The sequence below is a fragment of the Nyctibius grandis genome, chromosome 5 (assembly GCF_013368605.1).
Source record: "Nyctibius grandis isolate bNycGra1 chromosome 5, bNycGra1.pri, whole genome shotgun sequence".
NCBI lineage: Eukaryota > Metazoa > Chordata > Aves > Nyctibiiformes > Nyctibiidae > Nyctibius > Nyctibius grandis.
In genome coordinates, this window is record NC_090662.1 from 59055783 (window position 1) to 59070395 (window position 14613).

The window sequence follows — 14613 nt, forward strand, 5'->3', positions numbered from 1 at the left end:
AACCGGCGGCAGGGACAAAGCAGCCTCTGAGCTCTGGCTTTGGAGGAGAAGAAGGAAGAGGAGGGATGACCCTCATCACCACTCCCCCAAGGCTGAGCTGAGTAGAGGAGGAGCTTCGTGTTTGAGTCAAGTCCTACATTCAGAGGCCAGCAACTGCAGGGAGAGAGGAGCAGGGAGACAGAAAAAGAGAGTGTGGGGAAGAGGAGAAAGCAAGGAGAAGAGGGCAGCTGCCTGGGGAAGGAAGTGAGGGAGGAGAGGAGAGAAGGCAGAAACAGTCTTGGGTCAAAAGAGGAAGACCAAGGAGTAGACAGGCTACGAAATGGCATTGCTCCTGTGGCTGGGGTCCCAGCTGTCAATCTTCTGGAGCAACCTCTCTGTACTGGGAGTTTTTCTGACAGTCTTTACTTTACTTCTTGACTTCATGAAGCGCAGGAAGAAGTGGAGCCATTACCCGCCGGGCCCAGTGTCACTGCCGTTCATTGGGACCATGCTGCACATCGACTTCCGCAACCCCCACCTCTCCTTCAACCAGGTGAGTGCCGGCCCCCACAACAAAGCACCCCTCACACCACCGAGGGCCCGGGAGGGGTGGGGACACCCTGGCACAATCTACCCTTGCACAGAGCCAAAGGGCAACACCCTCTCCAAAGTCCAGGATGAAGCAAGTCACTGCCTAAGGACACAGACCTGGCCCATACAGATAAATAGGTAAATCACACGCCTACACTCGTCAGCCTCCATCTCCTGATCTCTGCGTGAGATCAGTGGGAGATGCTGTTGTGCCCCCAGTGACAGATGATGCTTGCTCTGCTGTAGAGAGGGTCACCAACTTCACAAGTGGGCATGTGTGGGGGCAAGGGAACAGGGAGGTGTACAAACAAGGGAAGACAAGCAAATATCTGTGGGCTGGGGATGTGGCTGCAGGAATGGCAGACTTCCCTGCGAGTTACTGAAGCACACCTACCGGCACGTGACAGTTTCAGTTAAAGAGATCAGCTTGTGGTATTTGCCCCAGCAGCAATGCCCAAAATCTCGGTAGCGTTCCTATTCAAAGTCAGGGCTTAGCTTTTCTCAAAGGAAAAGCTCAGCACAGCTTGCAGCAGATAAACCACGGGGGGTTTTGTGCTTCAGTTTGCAAATTCTAAAGGCCTCTTCTCTAGGACAGCGCTGTTCAGGTGTCTGTCCAAAATCTGCCAAATGGAGAAACTAAACATCGCATTTGTATTATTTGCTTGCATGTAGTCCAAAAGATTAGCATTTTCAAATCACATCACGTCAAGATCATGCTAACTGCAATCTTGACAGGAACTGCTTTTAATGATGTATTTCTAGTGCCAGTGAAGTGCTAATTCCCTTTCCAACCCCACTGCAAATACAGTCTTAAGTACTTCAATTCCTTGCATTGCTACAGTGCAGAAATGAAGACACTTAGCTTTTTAACCAAAAAAAAAAAAAGACAGAGAAAGGAAAAAGAAATCAGAGCACAGTCCGTGGGGCATTGCTACTATGGCACTGTCTTTCAACAACATGCTTCCGAGCGCTTTGTTCAGTGTTACTGACTAGCAGGGGAGCTTCGACCTGCCTTCCCAGGTGTCTGTGTCCAGTCAAAGGGCTTGTCTGCCTGGAGGAGACTTAGCTCCATGGCAAGCTCCCATGGTGAGTGCATGGCTGACAGGCTTACCTGTGCAGCCATCCTGCTGGCAGCATTATGTCTCTTATAGATCACAACAGATGCAGCGTGTGTGCCAGTCTTACTACATGTGTGTGCTCCTTTTAGGGAGAAAGTTGACCTGAAACTCCAATGTGGAATTACCTCTTCCAGCCATGTTTCTGGGAACTGGGCTCTGGGTAGTGTAGGTAGGCTAGGGTACGTCGACCGGAAAATCTTGGGCTGTAACGGAAAGATAGGCGTGGCAAAGGACCAGGCTGTGTAAGTATTGCGCGAGTTCATACGGGACAAGACGACTATATAAAGCTGTTGCGCAGTTGAATAAACGCCATTTGTTGCATCCTCACATTGGTGTCTGTGCTCAATGGCCCTGGGGTGCGGATAGCCTCAGGCCAGCCAGCAACCGAATGGAGCTTGCCGAAGACAAACGGCAACAGGGTAGATCTTTAAGAACAAATGCATATTAAAAAAAAATTACATATCACCTTATCATCAATATTTCCTTCTAGCAGAAGTAGACTAACTCAAAACTTGCCTAGTCTTTCAGATCAAACTAAATACAAGTATTAGGAAATAATTCTTTGTTGAGCATGCAGCCTTTGAAAATCCCCAAAAAGGTCCTTGACCTTGTGTTGTCGGACAAAATCCAAAATACCTGCACAATGGTCATGGCAACAGTTTGGCCAGGATATGTGTACTCTAAATCTTTCCACTCACAGAGCGTTAATCCCCACTTCAGAACAGCACCGCTCTGAGCCGTTGCACTGCAAAGACAAAGGTCAAAGATCAGCTGAAAGTCTCCTAATAAAAGCACCTCAAATATCGCTAAATAGTAAAGGCCCTGAGGAAGGATATGGTGATATTTTTGCCGTTACATTCAGCTCATTTTCAGGGATGTATTTTTTTATCTTGGCAGCTTCACAAGAAGTTTGGAAATGTCTTCAATCTCCAGAACTGCTGGACCAACCTGGTAGTACTGAACGGGTGTAAAACAGTGAAGGAAGCCCTGGTCTGCAGATCAGAGGACTTTGCTGACCGACCAGACTTTCCAATATACGAACATCTGGGCTATGGAAATAATGCTGAAGGCAAGTCCCTTGGAAATGGACATTCCCCACTGGCACTAGTACAAGGAGGTCTGGGTAGATGGAAGATTTTCTCAGAACAGTCCCGCCTTCTCAGATTGTCCCTCTGGTCAATCTCCTTGTATGTCTACCACCCACTGGTGGTGACAAAATTAAATTTGATGAAAAGGGGGCTCCCCTTAGTGGGAGGTCAGAGTTCCTGACATTTCTTGCCCATCCACAATTCCAGGCATTGTTGTGGCAAGATATGGGCACGTCTGGAAGGAGCTGAGGAAATTCACACTCTCTACCTTGAGGAACTTTGGGATGGGAAAGAAATCGTTGGAGGAGCGAGTGACCGAAGAAGCGGGATTTCTGTGCTCTGCAATCAATTCTGAAGAAGGTTTGTCACGTCCAGAAGGATGGGGAAATCACAGAAAAAGGCAATACAGTGGTGCAGAGAGAGAAGTAATACTACAGCCACTCTCTTTTGTGTGCAGTGCCCTCTTCCTAAGCAAAAGCAGTGTTTCTAGTCTATATGCATTAGTGACCCTGCTCGACCTTGAAGCCACTTCTAGTGGGGCTACTGTAACCTTAATCCATATGAAACAGGAAACAAATAGGAAAAAAATTAAGAGGTAAAATACAATTATTCCCAGAGCTGGGTAACTATTACCTTTATGAAGTTTAGTGGAACATATTGATATTATCACATGCAATAAAAGTGCAGCTGAGAGTTTTCATAGCACATCGCCTGTCATCTAGACACAAAGGAAAGTGTTATCTGTCAAGTCACAGAACAACCCTGCAACTCAGCTTTTCTTGGGAGTTTTCTCCTTTAAACAAGGATCAACCAAATAGTAGTAGGAGATGAGAAGATCTTCACTCCCCAGTATGATGCATTTGTACTTTGAGTGGTTTGGGGGCTTTTTCTCTTGAAGGCATCAAGGAGGCATTTGTGTATTCTTGTTGCTGACAGCTGAGGTCCAACAGCTTGGTGTTGCTTAGCTTCATTGCTTGATCTCCATTTCCATTTTTAGGTCGTCCTTTGGATTTACGTTTTTTTGTAAATAAAGCAGTCTGCAATGTGATCTGCACCATCGTCTATGGAGAGCGTTTCAACTACAGTGATGAGACATTCAAGAGGTTGTTAAAGTTGTTTGAAAACTCCATGAATGAAGAAGGTGGATTCCTGCCTCAGGTAAACCAAGAGCATAATATGTTCTGTAAGAAGCTGCCCTCTGTTGCTCGAGAGCATCGTGTTTTCATTATTTTTCTTTTTGCATCGTATAATATCTTCTCTTTCTTTGTCTCTCTTGCTCTGGTTCTGACATCCCAGCTTCTTAACGTGATGCCCATTTTGTTGCGCATCCCCGGAGTGCCACAGAAAGCCTTTCGAGGGCAAAAGGCGTTGATGGACTTCATAGACGTGCTCATAAAAAAGCATACGGAGACCTGGAACCCTGCTCACATCCGAGATTTCACTGATGCATTTCTGAAGGAAATGGAGAAGGTAGGGTGACACCAGCAGAACCTCAGGGTCCAGGGGCAATTCCTCTGCCTGTTTAAGCTCGTTGATAGAAGCTGACTTTCCTCATAAAGCTGTATAAAACCTCTTACTAATTTCCTACTTCTTCATTCCGTGTTGTATCATGAGAAGGAAGGTGTTAACTTTTTTATGCTGTAACCTCCTTTATTGTCTTAAAAGACCGTATTATCTGTTGATGTTCTTGTTCCCATTTGCCGCCTTTACGTTCCCCTCAGAGTCTAGCAACTCCCTTCTTTCAAGCCTACACCATTTTGAAGGCATTTCAAAGGCAATTATTGAGAATTCACTAATATTTCTAAGTTTGCACCAGGGGACGAGTCAACATACAAGATTCTGTGTATGTCAGTGTCTTAATGATCAATGTCTCAAAATCAGTTACAAAACTGCAGCAACAGATTGGCTTTTTTGGTATCATTGCCCAGTCTGTAGCCTTCCTTTAAACCAAGTTATGACGTGGAAAGATGGCATCTCCTTCAGGATGTGTGTCTTTGAACTGCTTGCTAAGAACTAGTTCCCTACAGATCAGATGAAGGCCTAAATCTGAACCTCACTGAAATTAAAAGGAGTCTTTCCTTTGATTCAGTCAGGCATGAAGTCAGTATAAAATCAAAGGTACCTGCGTCATCCCATCCATCCACCATATGTTTCTGCACATGGATGCAGTAAATTTCAAGTGCCAGCTGAGCAATAGTAGCAAATTCTGCCTGCAAATTGCTTCCGCCATCTGAGTCCTCAGGCTGGACTGCTGCTCTGCATAACAAACCCTGCTGTGCTGTGGGCGCCAGGCACCTCCAGTCCATGCATTAGCCCCCCAAGCTTGCACGGGCAGAGCAACGTGACCTACGTTACTCTGCACTGAGCAGTACTGTGTGGGGGTGGATGTAAGCCTGACCACGTTGCCTCTTGTCACATCTCTCTTCTGTTCACTAAGGGCCCCTGATAAGCCAGTCTGATAATTCCCTCTACTCGGTTAACTTTGGTCAGGTCAGCCCCATAGCTCCCTAGCCAGAGGTCTTTTATTGGAATAACAGTTGAGTCTTAAATGCAGTATTAATTGCTATCCATATTACAACAGCATCAAAATATACAGAATAACTTAACAGAAGCTAGTCCCTAGGAAAGAAAGGTATAAAGAGGATTAGAAAAGACAAGCAGATGAACTCATGCAGAGCGCTTGTCATATCTCATATGCTAACAAATTTGAGCTCAATTAGCATTTGGATGAGAGACCAGTTTTGCTGAAACTGGTGTTGCAGGCTTAATAGGCAGCAATGATACCCTGATCTTTTTTTTTTCAGTTGTAAGAAAATAGCAGGGCAGAAGCAGTGAGAATCTGTAACACATGGCTATAGATAACCCCCTCAAAATACTGTTAATTTTGCACTTGCCACATCAACTCAGCCTCCTCTCTGCTGCATGGGTTTTATGATCTGATCAAAACTGAGTAACCGTGTTCCTCCTCCTCTGGGGGAGAATGTTACGGCAAGTGGTAGGGACCTGCTGTCTGTCTGAGTTGAGAGCGCGAGGTGTTCACTTCTGTCCTGAAGGCAGGTGTAGCGTTCATCTCTCAGGGTATGGAAGGTGACTGATGCCCTTCAAATACAGGAGGTAAGAGGTTTACCAAAGTAGGTCAATCATACATAGACTGTTGCCTGTGTTGTGCTCTACTCTCCCAATGAACTTCTTGGTCAGCAGAACTAGTGCTTCTCAGTACCTCTGGAACAACGGTCTCTCGCCCAGCAAGTACCCCAGCTCTAATCACCCACTTGTTTGCTCTCTGCAGGGTAAAGCAGCTGAAGAAAGAGGTTTCCACTATAACAACCTTCGTCTGGTGACTGCAGACTTGTTTATAGCTGGTTCTGAGACCACCTCCACGACTCTACGGTGGGCAGTTCTGTACATGCTTCTCCACCCACAAATACAGAGTAAGTGAGAGCACAGGCAGAGGTGTGGCGTGTTCCCTTCAACCCTCATTTTTCTGCAAGGAGACTGAACGTCTGCTCTCCACGGTTTGGGGATTTTGCAATGAGGAACAGCTTTGGTGTTTGTTGGTCTAGCAGAAACCAGGAGATACACGTCCCAAATATAGCTGTTCTGGTAGGGTCTGGTGTCGGGGGGAAGCCCTGATGAAAAGAGTGGAGCTGGAAGGGCAAGTTCACTCTCTCCTTCATTTCGAAGGGTACTTGGGGACTTCCAGTGGCCAGAGTACCTGCCTTCCTATATTTGGAATAGACCCTAATCTGTTTTAATTCTCTAATGGTGCATGCCCAGGTATCCTTTCGGCCACATAGAGGAGGAGTAAGGTAGCATGTTGAGTGACAAGACTTTTATTAAAGACACTGTGCACAAAGAATAGTTCTACAGATGGCTCTGAGCAACTGAAAACAAATGCATTCCCCTCTAGTTTCTGTTCCTTTCTCTCATTGCTTGTCCTGCTCTCACCCAGTGTCTACCAATCTCATGCCACCGGCCTTCCTACAGCTTGTATCAGCCCCTTCTGCTTATCTAAGGGCACTCTAATTCCTTACCTGTGCTGCTTTCAGGTAAGGTCCAAGCAGAGATTGATAAGGTGATTGGCAGAGAGAGATCACCCACCATGGAGGACCAAGTGAGCATGCCCTACACCAACGCTGTGATCCACGAAGTGCAACGCTACGCGGATATCGTTCCTGTTGGGCTACCTCACATGACGTACCGGGACACCGAGTTGCACGGCTTCTTCATTCCCAAGGTGACCGTGGCCCGATAGGCAATGCAGCATCTTCTCCCTGTGCAGGCGCCAGGCCTGGGGTGTGGGTGACCCCATGCAACTCTGCAGCATTGCGCTTCCAGCCCCAAAGCACAGTCACTGGCGAGCACTGAAGTAGAACATTTTGAAATGCTAAGACCAGGCAGACGGTCACATTTGTGCTCCAGGTTTGTGCTGGTTATGTGGGAACACAACTGCAGTGGCAGCTCAATGCAAAGGTTTGCTTTCCTCTCAATGAGCTGTGACATCCACTGCCCTGCCTGTGTTGGAAGGAGAAAGTAACGGAGCCTAACGGGCTCTCTGGAGGCACATGACACCAGCTTGCTGGCTTTCCTAAGATGGTAGCAGTTAAAACTCTAATCTCTGAAGCTATTCAAATGCCACTGCCATTCAGTCCACTGCCACAGTGACAGGCAACTGCCCTGGCAGCACTGGTAGAGATGCAAGCCTGGGATTTTTTTTTTTTAGCCTTGTGATATCTCCTCTAGGTTAGAACATTGACATGTGAAACAGGAAAGCTTTGCAGTTTCCCATGGCCCCTGCGAAAGTTGGTCTTCAACGTCTGTCAGTCAGCTTTTTCTCTCCAGCTATAAAACAAGTCCAGGAGGATCTGAGAAGCAGAGGCTGTTTCCACTATGTAACCACGAAATTGGCATTTGCATGCAATGGCCTTTGTCAGGATATGCAAAAGTTCAGATGCTTCAGAGCACAGGGCAGACACCATATGTCATTGGGAGAGTGCCCTGCTTTACCACCCACCGCTTTAAATAAGATACAGAAGAGGAGACCGGTGCCTTATTCTGAAGCACCGAATGATGGTTGCTGTTAGATGGGAGGCATAGGCAAAAGAGGGATCCGTTGTGCCAAGATAATCCTGCTGTTCTCACATAAGTTGTTTCCTCTTGTGGCGGAGCGCAGGGGACGACAATCATCACCAACTTGTCTTCTGTGCTGAAGGATGAGGCAGTCTGGGAGAAGCCAAACGAGTTTTACCCCGAACACTTCCTGGATGCAAACGGGCAGTTTGTGAAACCAGAGGCCTTCCTGCCTTTCTCAGCAGGTACATCTGCGGGGAGGATCCAGCTGCACATCACGGGCACAGAAGGAGGGGTGATCTGCTCCTCTGGTGGCCATTCCAATGTGGTTTAATGTCTGCTTTCACGGACACTTTCTACTCCCTCTCTTGCAGGTCGCCGTGCCTGCCTGGGGGAACTGCTGGCCAGGATGGAGCTCTTTATTTTCTTTACCACTCTCCTGCAGAAATTCACCTTTGTGCTCCCCGAGGACCAGCGCAGGCCACGGGAGGACGGTCACTTTTCCCTCGTAAAGTCCCCACATCCATACCAGGTGCGAGCTGTCCCAAGATAAGCACACACCTCTCTCCTTGCACTCACAGACCAGCACCAGCGCCAGCTCTGTCAGAAATGTTGCAGGTCTAGACAGGATCCGGCTGGGTTCCACTCAAGGCCTCTCAAGTCTGTGCAGATGTTCCCTGCTGTGTAAAGAAAGGAACTGGCCCAATATATATAGTTTAGCTTAATTCCAGTCCTGGATCTTGAATCAGCCAGCCATAGCAGGTTACAAATTATTATCAAGTTTGCAAGCACATATGTGCCTAACCAGCCAGCTCTGCTCTACTTCGGGTTATCACTGGTTGCAGAAGCAGTTCACTGAACACACAGTTACTGAAAGAATTATTAGTCCTGAATTAGTTCACTGAAATACAAGGGTATCCTGGATAAAAGACAACCCTGGGCTCTTGCCAATTCTAGGAGAAAAAAAAAAAACTTGGAAAAATCCGTAAGGTACTCCTGGCTCACTCCCTTCCTTGCTAGCCCCACTGCATACCCAGCCATGCTCTGCCTCCCATGCGGTGCCGTCCCACAGCAGCGTGTGCCTCTGCCTGGTGCCCTGAGAGCCCAGCTCTGGCTCAGTTCCTGCAAAAACAATCCACAGCCTGTCAGATTATTTGGCATGTGCTGCTGGTGGGCAGGGAGAGAGCCTCAGCTCCGACAACAAGGTGACATTTAAATGCAGTTTCAGAACAGTGCTCCTGAAAAGGCCTCACCATCCAATAAATACAGATCCCCTTCAGTCCTTCCCGTTTATTGAATACTCCTGCCTATTGCACACATCTTGCATTGCTTTCATTTATAGCCCCCAAAAAAGGAAGTTTTAATCCAGAGAAATGCCTGACAACCCCTATGTCGCACTATGCCTCCAGTAGAAGTAAATACCAAGAAGGGGTACATAAATAATCCATATGGTGTGTCAGCCACAGAAGCAGATCATTTATGAAACACAGAAATTCCTATAAATATATTTCAAAAGAAATCCTGGTGTATAGATTTACCATCTCCACTAATTAGATCCTGAAAGCTGCTTTTTTTCAGCATTACATAAAGTCAGCTCTTGGGCAGGTTTGGAACTCACAGAGGGATGGAGTTACACTGTTTGAAACAATACAGCTGTAGATTTCAGAGCTACCTTCCCTTTCTTCCTGCAATATTCCTGACAAATTGTTTTGCAAGGTGTTAAGATATGTTAATGTTTAGATTAGTAGTAACTACCTTTTAACTATGTGGCTGAAAAGACCATAGCATAAAGGAGCTTCTATGCATAATCACAACTAAAGAAATCCACATTCACATCTATCTTTCTAATACTAATTATGGCAGCTATGAAAGCTATTGAATGACGCAAATGCCTAATACCGTTAAGATTTTTACTTAAGCAGCAACTGCGCATTTATGCTTTTCCTCTACAAAATAATCCTAAAGAATAAAACTGGTCTGAAAAGTCGTCTTTCCCCTCTCTCCTCTTTGTGGTTTTCTCACAGAGCTGCCTCAGACACTCATTTGACAATTCTCTCCTTACAGCCGGCACCTCACCTTTCTTTCAAGATCTTTTCAGTGTTACTTTTCTGGTTGGTTCAACAACACTGAACTGAACATGCCTGGGTTTATTGTTACCAGCACACACTTAAAGTGTTTTTAAAAAGAAGCTGTCGGTGAACTAAACAGAAATGATTCCAGCAGTCATGTGTTTGGATGAAAAGCGTGGTTGTACCTAGAATAGGGATTCTCTTCCCGGCATGGAAGGACGCATTGAAAGGAGGTCAATCTGCATGTGCAAACATCAGCTGCTGTAGCTCTTCGGTGGCAACAGGGGACAAACAGACCATTGCAAAATACAGACCTAGCACCGCTAATCGGGAAGGGGAAAGTATCTCCCAACCAAAAATGGCAGTAAAAGCCAAACAACCGGCGCTGGGAGCGGGGCAGGCGCTGCCACAGCACGGGCAGGAGGAGGGGGCTGCTGTGAGAGCAGCGTCCTGCTGCCTCCTGCCACCCATCGTCTCGGGGCCCGCGCCCGGAGGTGGCCCCGCGGCGGCAGGGACCGGGGGGCTCCCCCCGCAGCCCACCCTCCCGGGAGGCCGTCCTGAGGCCGCGGCACCTCGAAGGCCACGCCTCGGAGAGCCTTGCGAGACCAAACCTGCCCCTCCTCGTACCGACCCCGCGGTACCCCGCTCCCCTCGGTCCGCCTTCCCTTCGCCTCCTGCCCTCCCCCGGCCCGCCCGGCTCCCCGCGGGCCGCGGGCCCGACCCCTCCCGCCGGCGAAGGCCGTGAGGGGCGGTGCGGGCCCGACCGCCCCGGCAGGCGGGGCACAGCACGGCCCCGCCCTTCCGCTCTCTTCCCCGCCCTCCTTGCGGCCACGGTGATTGGCGTTTACGCCGACCAATCAGATAGGACGCTGCCGCTATTTGCCAGGCCCAAAAGGCTAGAGTGGCAGCGCGGCCGGCCAATAGAGGGTCGCCGTGCCCGCGTTCGTTGTCATCGGCGGCGGGGAAGGGGCGGGGCGCAGAGTCGCGGCGGTGGCCGCGGGTGCAACAAGATGGCGGTGGCGGGCAAAGGCGCGGTGTCCGCGGCGGTGAAGCCGATCTTCAGCCGGGACCTGGGCGAGGCGAAGCGACGCGTGAGGGAGCTGTACCGGGCCTGGTACCGCGAGGTGCCCAACACGGGTGAGCGGCGCGGAGCCGGCCGCGCATGCGCGGGGGGGAGCGCGAGCTCAAGGTCGTAACGGCCACCCCGTAGCCGTTACAGGGCCCATCGAGGGGTGCCGGTCACCCGCGGGTGTGCGGGGCCCTGCCCCGCCTTCCGCCGCGGCCCTTTCCCCGCCAGGGCCCGCTGCGTGTGGGGCTGGCGAGCGCGGTTGTTGGGGGCCTTACAGGGGCTGCGGACTCTGGGCCGCTCCCCAGCGCGGCGCCGGCCGGGCGCAGCCTTTTTGCCTTGTCCTCCCTGCCCCGCTGCCTCCCCGGGAGGGGGAGCCCCGGTCTCCTCATGCCTTACTTGCCCACTTGGTTTTCCTGACTAAGCAGAAGAGAAATGTCGCTTTCATTTTCCAGAGCAGGGATGCGTGGCCTGTGTCCTTAAAATTGGCCCTGGGACTCCTACCGTGACGGCATTGGTTTATTTGCTTTAAATTTGTTGTATTCAGTGAAGCTGGCAGACATTGCAAGAACAAATGACAGTGTAGCGTGTTGTAGGGTTGAGTTGCACATTGTCAGTGGAAAAAATGAAAAGCAATATAGGTGACCTCTGTGGGTGTTCTGTTTTTCCTAGTACACCTCTACCAGCTGGACATCACGGTGAAACAGGGGCGTAACAAGGTGCGGGAGATGTTCATGAAGAATGCCCACATTACAGATCCACGGGTGATAGACATGCTGGTTATTAAGGTACAAACAAGTTATTCCTGTTTCATTGAACCTGCACAGAATGTAAGAATGGATAACTGGTGGTGAGAGGGACGGTTTTATCCCAGCTTGCGCTGTGGAGGAGTTGTCTCTTGCAATCCAGGTTGCAACAAACCTGTTGATAAGGGATCAAGCTGCTTTAGCATGCAGAGGAATAGGATCCTAACTCACCTAAGTCAAGAGTTGCTAGAATACGGATTTCTGTGACTCAGTGTACTGGCTCTTCCAGTTTGCAGACGTCCAAAAGAGGAAGTGCATGGCAAGCAAAACAGTAGTTTAAATAGTATGGTTTGGGGTTTTTTTTAGAAAACAGTGGCAATCAAAGAAAGAGGAAAAAGATGCTGCTACCTAGGTTACCATTAAAAATTACCATTCTGCTCCCTACACTACTTCTTAGATTGGGATGTGGTTTTCTTCACCGATTCTGAAACATAGAGTGGCAGTACTTGGCGGGAGGCTGGCTTTGGGTGGCAAAACGCCTCGAGTCTGTAACACATCTGGCTCTGTCTTAGGCCTGAGAGAGCTGTGTAGTGCAAAGCAATAACCAACATGCCAAGAGTAGGGCAAGACTTCAGAATGGGTCTAAGCAACAATAACTGACCTCTGCAGTTCTAATGCATTAGAAAGCTTCCAACCAAGGACATGCTAACCTGTTGTATTTCTTGCATTTCAAGACAGCTAGTCTGCCTTTACATGATGAAAAAAATATGGAAACAGAATCCTATGTCATACAGTAGGTGACAGTTCCAGGCACTCTCATTCTGCCCTGTGCTGCCATCCTCTGAAGCCAGTACAGTAATTCATAGACTGGAGCCATGGAGAAGTTATGTTTAATATCTCTGTGGTAGTGATACTGGTGCAAAGCACTTAGCAGCAATTTTACTTAGTTTTACAGCGAACTTGCTGCTATTCAAAAAAATTAAATAGAGGTGCATGAAAGTTAGGAATGCTATGTAGACTTTTGTGGGGGAGCCGGTCATGAGAGAGACAAGCCAGGCTGTAAGAAGGGGGCAAGGTCCCTTGCCTATCTCACAGGGCTGGGAAGCTGTGCTGTAGAGACTAGTGACTTGTTAAAACAGGACATGAAACAGTAAATTCACAAGGCAGGAACAGTATATATATATTTGTGTCACAGTATAGGTGATGCAAGCAGTCTTTAGGAGTACAGAAGTGTTGATGTAGCTATCTTAAGGGTGTTTCTAAGTGCATTCAAATAACGTTCATAGTGCTGTATTGTTAGAATCAGGCCCTAACTGAGAACTAGTCTAAAATTCTTTTGTCTGTGCACAGGGAAAAATGGATCTTCAAGAAACCATTCAGGTATGGAAGCAGAGGACTCACATCATGAGGTATTTCCATGAGACGGAAACCCCACGACCTAAAGACTTTCTGTCCAAATTCTATGCGGGCCACGATCCCTGAGAGATTGACTGTGTCTTCCTGCCTTGTACTACAAATAAAGTTCTATATAGAAGAAAAAAAATCTGTACAGAAAGATTGTATAGCATATTAGGAGCCTAATGACTAACTCTGAATCCAGAGTGTGTGCAAGTTGTTATGGTCCGTATAAAGAGCTGTGATTTCCTAGTTTTTGCTAATGTATATTTTCAGTGGACAGAATTTGTCCCGTCACTTGCCCTGGAGTGACTGCTGAATAACCACAACACAACCTGGCTCTGGAGCTGTCTGCTTAGCCTGCAGCCCTGTGTGCAGGTGTTGGCTCTGTGGAAGAGTGAGCAGAACAGAGCAGGACTTCAGAAAAGCCAGTGTAGTAGCAGAAATATTCTTGTGCTTGAGGCCCATCTGTATTCATGCAGCGTTTTGCAATTTCATGCTATGACTTTGTTGCCCTTGTGTTTTTTACTTGGACACTAGTCTCTGTTTACTTCCTCGCAGAGAATGCGTAAAATCCAATAGGCAAATAAAGCCCTCTGTGCAATAAAAAGATCAGCAGAGTCCATTTCCCTGCTGCAAAATGAAATTACCTGGGAAAATGAGGTTTTGTACTGTTTAGAATAGGGAGGCTCTGAAGAGCTTCGGATGCTTAGCAGAAGATGGTGTCCTACCATCACCTCCTTAATTGAATCAGGAATTACTAGCTCCCTTTTCAGAACAGAAGGAGAATTTGCTCTTTCACCGGTCAGAACAGGTTTTCAGTAGGTACCTCAGTGCTGGAGCTCCCCCATGTGTGATCACCATTGAATCTTTGTGGAATGCTCAAACTTCTTTTTATCCTTGCCTAAATACTGGGGCGTTCTTCCCCATATAAGGACTGTAAAGCAGCACTCCTCAGGGATGTGTACATGTGTGTACCTAGAGGCCTCGGGGGTGGGGTGTTTTTCAGGACAGGGCTGAAGAAGGAACACAATCAGGAATGGGCAGGAGAGGTGACGGGATAAAACAGTGATAAGGAATTAGGTGGTACAGAAAACAGGAGCAGGGACATATTTGGCTCCCAAGAGCAGCTGAACTGGAGCAACCACTTCAGAAGGCCTTGGAGAAGCAAGGGGTAACTTGGATACCAACTGACTCAAGAACCTGCCAGCTGCCCTCAGCTACAGCTGTTGGGGTTACTCAGATTGCAGGCTCCCTTTTCGCTCAGTATCTACGCTGGAGAGTTACAGAGCAAACATCAAAAGCAGTGCCAAATAACGAGGAAACAATGTGGCTGTTTGTTTGAACTATACACTGTGCTAATGTGTGCAACATTGAAAGAAACTTTGTAACAGCTACAAGAATACTGAAGGAAAAGGGGGCAGTCAAGAGAAGAGGCCAGCTCTAGTGACCAGAAACCATGAGAAAGACACTGGGGCAATGCTGGCTTAA

The 14613-nt window shown here is 48.1% G+C and overlaps 2 protein-coding genes across 2 annotated transcripts; both read left to right on the plus strand.

The window, feature by feature from the left end:
* Positions 1-319: 319 nt before the first annotated feature.
* On the plus strand, positions 320-8399 carry CYP2D6 (cytochrome P450 family 2 subfamily D member 6). Its single transcript, XM_068400480.1, has 9 exons — positions 320-532; positions 2586-2757; positions 2984-3136; positions 3774-3934; positions 4073-4246; positions 6066-6207; positions 6826-7013; positions 7950-8091; positions 8221-8399. The coding sequence occupies exons 1-9, from the start codon at positions 320-322 to the stop codon at positions 8397-8399; spliced, it is 1524 nt and encodes a 507-aa protein (XP_068256581.1).
* A 2477-nt stretch (positions 8400-10876) lies between these two features.
* Positions 10877-13734, plus strand: NDUFA6 (NADH:ubiquinone oxidoreductase subunit A6). Its single transcript, XM_068402266.1, has 3 exons — positions 10877-11052; positions 11654-11769; positions 13078-13734. The coding sequence occupies exons 1-3, from the start codon at positions 10926-10928 to the stop codon at positions 13207-13209; spliced, it is 375 nt and encodes a 124-aa protein (XP_068258367.1). The 5' UTR covers positions 10877-10925; the 3' UTR covers positions 13210-13734.
* Positions 13735-14613: the final 879 nt, after the last annotated feature.